The sequence below is a fragment of the Echiichthys vipera genome (genome assembly GCF_963691815.1).
Source record: "Echiichthys vipera genome assembly, chromosome: 5".
Lineage (NCBI taxonomy): Eukaryota > Metazoa > Chordata > Actinopteri > Perciformes > Trachinidae > Echiichthys > Echiichthys vipera.
This window is the reverse complement of record NC_139830.1, coordinates 18910117-18920605: the sequence shown is the minus strand read 5'-3', so window position 1 is coordinate 18920605 and position 10489 is coordinate 18910117. Positions and strand designations below refer to the sequence as shown.

At 38.4% G+C, this 10489-nt stretch overlaps 2 protein-coding genes across 2 annotated transcripts; both read left to right on the top strand.

The window, feature by feature from the left end:
• Positions 1 to 2697: 2697 nt before the first annotated feature.
• Positions 2698 to 3693, top strand: LOC310947437 (P2Y purinoceptor 13-like; the record flags this gene model as incomplete). The annotated part of the gene is made up of 1 exon (XM_083914225.1): positions 2698 to 3693. One exon carries the CDS (start codon positions 2698 to 2700, stop codon positions 3691 to 3693), a length of 996 nt encoding a protein of 331 aa, XP_083770351.1.
• A 2027-nt stretch (positions 3694 to 5720) lies between these two features.
• On the top strand, positions 5721 to 9236 carry LOC310947176 (P2Y purinoceptor 13-like). Its single transcript, XM_083913894.1, has 5 exons — positions 5721 to 5779; positions 6048 to 6072; positions 6700 to 6900; positions 6989 to 7378; positions 8735 to 9236. Exons 3-5 carry the CDS (start codon positions 6718 to 6720, stop codon positions 9206 to 9208), a joined length of 1047 nt encoding a protein of 348 aa, XP_083770020.1. The 5' UTR covers positions 5721 to 5779; positions 6048 to 6072; positions 6700 to 6717; the 3' UTR covers positions 9209 to 9236.
• Positions 9237 to 10489: the final 1253 nt, after the last annotated feature.

Below are 10489 nucleotides of genomic sequence, written 5' to 3'. Positions count from 1 at the left end.
CTGTAGAAATCATTATTAGTCATCAAAATAAGTACCTTAAGAATTTAGTGATGAATAAGAAGCCGGTTGTCAAAATCAGGCTTGTTTTATGTTGGAAGTAAGAGACCTTAAACTGCAACATTTGTTTTTATTAAAGTCTATGTTGCACTACCCTCTAGTGGCCTAATGAGGATTACCATGTATTACGGTTCACTAAGAGAAACAAGGTAGAAATCTGGATAACATACGAAAAAAAATGATGTCAATGTTATTGATGTGCACTAATGTAAAAATGTTTTATTCTTTTTCAAACTAAGTGGTTGTATCTGTTTGTTCACACTATTTCTTTATTAAATCCAAGTTGTCAGAGCTGTAAGTTTATTAAACATGTACATTGTACTGCTTGTATTAATAGATGTATGTATTTATTCAATACATTCTTTCTTTTTCGCAATTCAACACTATGTAGGGGCGGCTGTGGATCAGTAGTAGAGTGGGTCGTCCTCCATTCGAGAGATTGGCAGTTCGGTCCCTAGCTACCGCATGTCGAAGTGTCCTTGGGCAAGACACTGAACCCCAAATTGCTCCCTGTGCTGCGCATGGGTGTGTAAATGTGGTGTGAATGGTTAGATCAGATTAGATGGTCTGTAGATGTCCACTGCCATCAGTGTGAATGTCAGTGTGAATGGATGAATGTGACAGGCAGTGTGAAAGCGCCTTGAGTAGTCAGAAGAATAACTAGAAGAACTAGAAAGGCGCAATATAAGTCCATTTACCATCCATTTACCATTTATGTTTCACTCCTATATTCAAGTGTCACTGTGACTAACTGGATCAATAACTTTGAGTTTTAAGTTGTTTTTCTGTGGTTGGCTCACCACAGTTGCAGTCCTACCATTAGCAGTTTTGTCTTAGTCATGATATAACTCTGATGGGTTTTTTATTTATGTCATTAGATTTAATTACTCTCTAAATAATAAACTATGTTTTTGCTTATTGCTGTATTGTAAATACCAGGTGCCAAGAAGTGGGATTAAAAATTAAAATTGAATTGCAATGCCCTCACTTTATTAGTCATGACAACATTCTAGATTAAACTCCAAGAATAATTCTGGTCACTGTTACTATACACGAAAGATTTTTAAGTAGTTTGACTGAAATGGAATTAAAACCCACACCCCTATTCAATCAACATTGGCAGGAATGACACATAAAAGTAGACATAAAGCTCCAGTAGGACTTTTTGGTTGGCTTTCACAGCTGGAGATTGATGGTGTCACTCCCCACTTGCTGCAGAATCAGCTCTAACAGTCAATCAAAAAAGCAAATAACCTAAGTAATTACAATAAAAACTACAAATGAGGAGCGCAAAGGGAAACAAATTACTTCTCTGTTTAGCTTTTTTAATCAAGGAACATCATCTGCCACAAAATGTCTCAAACTAAGGTGTATTTTCTTCTGCCAGCAATAAAAACAACACAATGATGGTGATTGTGGAAATAAATGATGTGTATTAAGCGGTCCAAATGATGCTCAGAGTCAAGGGCATGTCAATATCAGGAACATTTGCTGTGCTAATGACTCACAAGGGATGATGACTATCATTAAACATGCGGGAGAGTTCAGGTCAAGGTTTCTGTAAAATAAAATTAAAAAAATCTTACAGCTTGATCTTTAAGTAGAGATAGAGATTATGATGACTGAGGTTCATGTGGTGGTTAAAGGAAGCACAGGACCCCCTGAATACAAACATTCACGCCATCAAATCTCTGCCGAATCTCTGTGGTGTTTACACTGCAGGATGGGTGGATGACGTCTGTTCTGCTTTTGTCTGAAGACCAGTGAGTTTTCCCTATTTTTGCATATGTCCTGATAAAGTGCTTGTCTTATCACATCTGAAACCTAAATTTGTTTGCTAGGAAAATCCACAGTGTTTCTTAAACGTCTACCGTGTCAGTACATTGTCACACGGGACCATGTTGCAGCTTTGTGTTTGAGAAGAGTGAGTCAAGTCATCATCTGTAAGTCATCATCAACATGCTATTGACATAATTATTTCAGTAGTTATCAATGATGGGTTAATCTGTGATTACACAGATGGTGACGGAGCTTATTATTTTATACCTAACATAATCAAAAGCACAGCATGCTTACATAGTGTCACAAAAATGACGATGTAGTTGAAAGGCTGTCAAATAGGTATTCTAAAAACCAAGCACACTCAATAAACAACTATCAATTGGGAAAAGTCTAAGTTAACAAATATTTAATAATATAATAATATAATAATATTGCATGTGTTTTGTTTTTTAAACTTTACCAACTGTTACCACTGTTTACACAGCTATGACATACTGTAAAGTAATGGCTTTGGTTTGAGTTTGGAAAAAAACATATGCATGTTTTAGTAAGAGTGCTAGAATTAAGTTTATTATGACTACTGTGTACAGTAACAACGCAATGCTCCCTGTAGTCTTGAATCAGTTAAGTGATAATGAATGAACGTAGGGATCCTCCCTTTGACAATGTAGAAAGTAAAAAGTTAACCTAGACAAATTATTTACTTTGAATAATTTACTTCTAGCTACAGTATGTCTGACACTATTCAAATCATCAATTGTCAGAATAATTAATTCAAGTGGATGATTTAAACCCTCCTGAAGATGATGTTAATTCTGATATGTCTTTTAAACTTTTCCATTCTCCTCAGGTGCAGCGATGGCATTGACTCAAACATCACACAATGATTCGAAGTGTGGCTACTTCACTGACAACCTAAATGTTGTCCCGGTTCTCTACCTACTGATGTTCCCTATAGCTTTGTTTTTGAATAGTGTGGCAGCATGGGTGTCTCTGCACCTAAAGTCCACATCCACCTTTGTGGTGTATCTGAAAAATCTAGTAGCTGTTGACATTATCATGACCTTGATCATCCCAATCAAAGCTGCAAAAGACTTGCCGGGTGCGTCAAACACATTAATCATATTTACATGTTATCTCAGTACCATTTTCTACAGTACACAGTACACATGTATCGCATTGCTGGGCTTAATCAGTCTGGACCGCTTCTTCAAAATCGTGACACCCCACTGCAAGTTATTTGGTCAGAATTTAACCTTTAGCAAACTGATATCAGGCTCAGTCTGGGTAATACTGCTTGGATGCACAGCTTTACCAAATATAATTTTAAGTAACCAATCATTAACCAATACAACTGAGATGATCACTTGTATGAAGCTGAAAGGATCTGTTGGACTTATAGTCCATAAAAAAACAGTGATTTTCATGAATGTCTTCTTCTGGCTCGTGAGTGTGGTCATTGCAGTTTGCTATATTTGCATCGCAAACAAGGTTATCCAGTCTTTTCGAAACTCTGGCAGCGGCAACAGCCAGGGAAATCAGAAGATCAAACTACGTGTTTTTCTAGTTGTCATCGTGTTTTTTGTGTCATTTGGACCATACCACATTGTCAGGATCCCGTACACTTTTCAACAAATTTCTTCTGATACCGGCTGCTCTTACTTCAGCAAGTTTGCCAAGGAATTCACCCTCTGCCTTGCCAGCACAAATGTCTGCACGGTCCCACTTCTCTACATCTTTCTGTGTCGGGAGTTTAAGGACAAACTTGTGTCTATGATGAAAAATGTGTCCATGTCGTTCCAAGTTGCATCAGAAGGCAAAACGGAAGGCACTTCATCACAGAGTGCAGTCTGACAGAAGTCATGGAAACTCTGTCATGGACTGAGCTCAGATGTTATTGAAGATTGTGTAGACTAAAGGTCTGACTATTATTTTTCATATACATACAACATTTTGCCATTTACCATATCTGATGTATAAGCTCATGTTTTGATGTACTGTTTTGTGTCTTGTCAGTGTTGCTCTAAATAGCTTGAAAACCATTAACAGGAAACACAATAAGGATGGATGAGATAAACAGTATAAGACCAGAGGGTGCTGTTATTATGCTGTTTTTATATCAACAAAGCATAGTTTTATAGCAGCTCTGGGAGTTCAAAATCAGAAATTAATAGAATTCTAGGAAGGAGACTGTAAATAAAGCAGCCATGCAATGCAATTTACGTTAAAGCTAGTTAACTTTTACATATTGCACTGAAGTCCTATAATGTTTGTGGTGACAGTAAAAAATGGCTTATGTCTTAATGACATTAATCAATTTATCAGCATACTAAGTTTACTACAAATAATACATATATACTGTATCTATAACTGTTGTATTTGTGTATAAGCTGTAAAACAAATAAAGTATGCTGGACTAAGCTTTGATTTGCATTTGCATTGAAAAGATACACTGTAGCCTCTCATGGCTCACCATTGCGCCATGAGAGTTATAAACAAACTTTCTAATTTTTGCTCAGTTTGATCATCAGCAGTTACTGATTCTGTGTCAAAGACTCCTCTGCTCTGATTGGTCAATGGTCAGGCGCAATGGATCTAGGAGATAATATGAGGAGAGAAGTCGAGAAACATTACTTATTCACAGATCATCTGTGTGATACTTTCAGAATACAGTGACAGTTTCAGCAAATATATATATATATAATATATATATATATATATATATATATATATATATTATATATATATATATTATCTTTGTTTCAACTCAGAAATCAAGCTAAAACATGAACAATGTTTGTGTGAAGAACAATGCAAAAGTCCCAAGTAACAGCTAGTTGGGGCCTTAGCATGCCCATTGATATTTTACAGATGATATTAAAGAATTTATTTCTGTGCCAGTGTGTTTTAGTGTAAGTGTGTAGTAGTAACAATGACGACAGCCCAGATAATAAATGCAAAAATGTTAAAGGGTCAATAAATATACACCTTCATTAACTCTATAATTGTTGTTTTTCCAATATTGTAGGCTAGAAAAAGCAGAAAGCACCTTAAAATACTGTTGGACTGTATAATAGGTACTCAAATATCAAACCTAAAGTACTTTCACTTCACTGTAGAAGAGCAACAATCTATCTGGCTTTGATCATGGCAATACCTCTAACAAACATAGAAATTGTTTAGTCACATTTAAATTTTGATTTAATTTAAAACAAGTGAGTGTAGTATAAAATGTGTAAATACAGTGTCTTACATCACATCGTGACGTCAGAGGAATCCTGGAGGACCAAGGAGGACAGCTGTCATTCTGTTTTGGTTTATGCCCTAAAAAAAGACAACAGCTGGTGAAATACCGAAGCTGGAATCCTAGTATACTTTTTCTCAAAACCATGCTGAAAATGGGCTCATAGTAGTAAATAAAAAATATACAAAATAATATTTTTCATATACTGTTGCCTTAATAACTTCCCTATTCTCGCATAGGTTTCATTTATTGTAAATGAGTTCCAGAGAACCATAGAACCACATTTTATGAGAAGTCAGTACTTCATTATAGCCAGATGGCTTTTGTTTTTCTCTTTCTTTTTTTTGTCTCTGTGGTAACTGTGGGTTTTCGACTGACTACCGTGATGAGAAAAGGCGGACATATATAGGTGGGGTAAAGAGGCCGCAGAATGGAGGGAGGAGCAGTGGGGTGCAGGAGGTCTCTAGATGTGTGTCATGAAATGAGTCCATAGCTTTGGTGTTTGCCTGTCAACAGCTACAGAGACTGACGCAAGCTAGTGGAGGCAGGGGGACTGGCACGGAGCAGAACAAGCTTCTCAGCAGACAATTGGAACAGGAAGCAAGGAAGGAAAGGGTCTTTCACCCGGAGGAAGACTGGCAAACTCATTGGGATTGTGACAAGACAGCCACACAGTAACTCCAGAGACCACCCATTGTAAGAGCATCAAACACACATACATGTACATGGATAGAGGCACACAGAGAGAGAGAAATACTGGGAGAGAAAGACAGACCACCAAACTACTTTAAGCCAGAAGTAGTATTTCTTAATTCATGAAAGAACTAAAGTTACACTAATTGGGTTATTTTTACTTCCTCTGCAAAGGAAGAGGAAAGGGGAATTGAATTTTGTCACTTCTTTTTTTTTTTGAAATACTGTGGTTTCTCAGCTCTTTAATCATTCTTCTTCACATGCCCCACAGTCACTGACGATAAGGACAAAAGAAGGTAAGACTCACTCATTGACTTTACAACTACATATCACTCTAAGCAACATTAACATGCGCACCAAAACAGACAAAGGTTTGAGAGTATCGGTTGCCATGGCATCTGTTCCTGGCCTTAGTGTTATTCTTAAGGTTTTCAATGTAAAGGCAGCACCGCCAGGCAGAGATACTGTCAAACAGGAGGAGAATTCAGAATTAACAAATGCAGGAGTTGGTTGTTGGACGCCTTCATCACTGTACATGTATCTCTGCATTCTGACTGTAGAGTTCTACTGTGTAACCCCTTGTCTTAATACAGCAGTTACACTGTATTTGTATGTTCCTGAAAGGCGCAGAAAGTAAACTTTACTTGTTGAATTCAGACAGAAAGAAATCTAAATGTTTAGTCAAGTAAAACCACTTATGTAAGAAAGAGTTAAACAATAACCCCTAATCATACAGAGTAAGTCAGCTTGAGTTTTAGTTTTGAAGTAGGAAGGAAATTACATCCGTGTTTATTCTGGAAAAACACATATTGCACTCATTGTTCCTTCTTTGCATCATTTCTTATGTCTTCATGTGACTTTTTTTCGGTGTATTTTCCCATGTATAAATTTACTCTCACCTTCTATTATCCCCCTCTCGAAAGTCCACCGAAGATCAGAAGATGAACAACACCCTGTCAAACGCTTCCATCAAGTGTGTTCGGGATACGAGTGTGACAGCTGTGGTGTTCCCGTGTCTATACAGCATACTCTTTATAGTCGCCCTGATACTAAATTCCCTGGCTGCATGGATCTTCTTCAGCATCCCCAGCTCCTCAACATTTGTGGTCTTTCTGAAAAATGTGGTATGCCATGAGTGCTTTTGCTTTATAAATATTGTCTGTTAAGATTGTCAACCACAACAACAACAAAAAACCCTTCCTTCATTAACAGGTGGTGGCTGACTTGCTGATGACCCTGACCATCCCTTTGAGAGTATTAAGTGATGCAGGTGTGGGTTCCTGGCAACTACGTGCTTTCCACTGCCGATACTCTGCCGTCCTCTTCTACATCACCATGTACATCAGCATCATCTTGCTGGGTCTCATTAGCCTGGACCGCTACCTGAAGATTGTCAGGCCCTTTGGGAAGTGTGCCCTGCAGCGGGTTCCTGTTGGACAGGTGCTGAGTGCAGGTGTCTGGGCAGTCATGTTATCTTTGGCATTACCCAACGTTATCCTAAGTGACCAGCCGCCACTGGTCTCTGGAGGCAGACTGAAGTGCACGTCCATGAAGAGCAAAGCTGGCCTTCTATGGCACGAAGGATTCAACTACTTCTGTCAGGTACTAAAATTAAATAAAGGAGTTTGACATTTTGGGAAATACACTTATTAGAAAGAAATTGAATAAGCATATTTCATAAAAGGTCAAATCAGCAACTTTAAATACAATGCACTTTTACAGGCTGTCCTCGTTCACTGTTCATACATATAACTATGAAGAGTAATGCCCGACAATTTGTGTCTATTCAATGTATTATTTGTGTGCATTCCAGGTAAAAATCAGGTGACGTAGTATCTGTATAAGACTGCTAATCTCTGCTTAAAGTGAAATTCCAGCGTAAAATCATCCCAGGGTCTTTTTTGGCAAATACACTCATCAAATAAGCAATTGAGACAATTTTTTTCATGTAACAACTGTTAACGGACATATCCTGGAGAGACGCTAACAGTCGCTACCAGCCGAATGCGGCTAACAACACTGATTAGCTCGGGGCTGCATGGTAAACACATCAAAACGTTTTTTTTAACCACTAATACTGCTCATGATGACACCAAACCTCTACAGTAGCATGAACATAAAACAAAGCATCAATGGGCTCCTTCCTTTTGGATTGCATTTGGTAATCGACTTGAATGGACTTTACTATGAGAGGAGCTGCTACCGGGGCCAGTTGGTAAGTCTTTCAAAACACTCTTTTTAATAAACTCTGGGTTCAGTAACTACATTGTCTGTGCTTCGGTTAATGTGTTAGAACTCTTATCGTGCTACTTCAGAGGTTTGGTAGTATTAGTGGTTAAAAAGCTGTTTTAATGTGTTCACCTTGCTGGCCCGAGCTAATCAATGTTGTTAGCCGCATTCGGCTGTTAGCGACTGTAAGCATCTCGCCTGGATATCTCCGTTAACAGTTGTTGCACGAAAAAATTGTCTTGATGGCTAATTAGTGTATTTGCTGAAAAAAAAACTGGGATGATTTTACGCTGGAATTTAATTTAAAGGAGGCAGGTTTCTTCACCTAAACCAAAACCCAAACCACAACCTTTTGTTACAATCCTAACCAAGTCATTTTGATGCCTAACCCTAGCCATCACCTTTTGTTGCTTTAACTTAACTGGTAATGTAAGGGTAGTTTTGGTGCCTAAATGCCTAAACCTAACGTAACCTGCCGCCGTTCCATGGCATTAAACAGAAGTCATACTACACAAGATATCAAATGAATTTGTGTGCAAAACTTTTTATAAGATATTCATACAAATCTGTTGATGAGAATATTTTGCCTATTCATTACATATTTATTAAAATGTTGATGTTATAATTGTCCTTTGGAATTATTCAAATACAGCTGATCAAAATTGGTTGTGAAAAAAAGCTATGAAAAGTCACTGCCCTGCTTAATGTTTTAACAATGTGTTTTTGTAGGTGGTTTTCTGGGGCACACTGGCCTTGATGGTGGTTTGCTACACGTTCATCAGCAAGAAGGTCTATGAGTCATACAAAGCCTCAAAGAGCAGATCTCAAGCAGCCAATCGCAGAACCAAGGCAAAAGTGTTTGTGGTGGTGGGGGTGTTTTTTATCTGCTTTGCCCCCTTTCACTTTGTTCGGGTTCCCTATACTCTGACCCAAACCGGCAGTATGGCGAGTCACTGCCGGGCACAGAACGCATTTTACATCGCAAAGGAAACCACCCTGTGGCTGTCAGCCACTAATGTGTGCCTGGACCCGCTTATCTATGTGTTCCTGTGTAAGGTGTTTAGAAAAAGACTGACAGCTGCACTCTTCTGCAATCCCTTTCACAAAGGTGCCATGGAGTCAACCACAGCAACATCAACTCAAGTTGAGATGTCACAGATTGCCCAGAGAAACAGACTTTCATATAATGGGATGCCAGAGTAACAGGCTGGACAATGTAAAAAGGAGAAATAACTCTCACTGTCAAGGCATGATGAGACCTTGCCTGAAATTTTAATTTACTTGTAAATAGCATTTCATTTTGATGAGCGGTTGTAAAAAATCTAAAATTAATGCAAGGTGATGAGAATTTGTTGAATGGAGAATATGAGAAAAGGGCCAAACATGCCTAGGGGTGGTCATGAAATCTCTTGCAAACGATGACTACTGTTTCTGATACAGTACTAACCAAGCACTTCTGCCCTATGTCTGCTAAGTCATCAAACACATTTCGCTTACTGTCATATTCTGCTTCCTCCTCTTCCCTAATCTCGTTCAAACTGCACTTTCCCTTCAAAAAGGGTGACCAGGGACTTGATGATAACAAAATGAGGACTGCAATAGACACTGCTTAGAATTATAGCTTCTGTGCAATATAAATACCAGTAATAAGATAATAATAAAATTAATATTTTTGGTACTACAGTTGCCTGGTGTTCAACTTTTATGCTGGACTTTAGAGTATTTACATGTATAGGTACAGTATAACATGAGTCTACATGTGGTGTTATGGCTTTTCTGATAAGAATCTAAGACAAAGACATACAAAAAAGTTATTACTGTGCGCAGTGTTGTGCAATGAAGGCAGCCAATAAGTAAGGAGGATAAAACTCAGAGGTTGATATGATAACAATACCCAAGCTAATGTAAAATATAACCTATCATCAGAGAAAAAATTAGCACATTGTTAATTGATTTTTGATGAAGATGAGGGCTGTTTGTGGTTTCCTTTATGGTAAGGCCGTTTTACAAGCCTTTACAAGCCTTTTTATTATACTGGACAGACAGGAAATGGGGTGAGAGAGAGGGAAAGATATGCAGCGAAGGGCCACAGGTCGGAGTCAAACCTCGCCTCACCGCTTCCTCGAGGACCTTCAGCCTCTTTCCATGGGGCGACTGCTCTAACCACTCAGCCACCGGTTTACCCCCTGCTAGAGATCATTTTTGTTTATCTTTATGTACCACTGGTGGTGTACAGTAGGCTATCTGAGGCAGTTTTGAAGATGATGGGCCAACAGGATCTGGCAGACTCGTATTGCTCTGCAGATTCAGTGGTTGATAACACTGAATGTAATCCAAACCATAACAATGCCTAGCAGAACAACACTAAGAAACACTACACGCCCTACTTGCAAAAATATGCAAGTAGGGCGTGTAGTGTTTCACAATCTTGCAATAGAATCTCTGCATCATTAATTTTGAATTGAACAAGAGCAGAAAAGAATA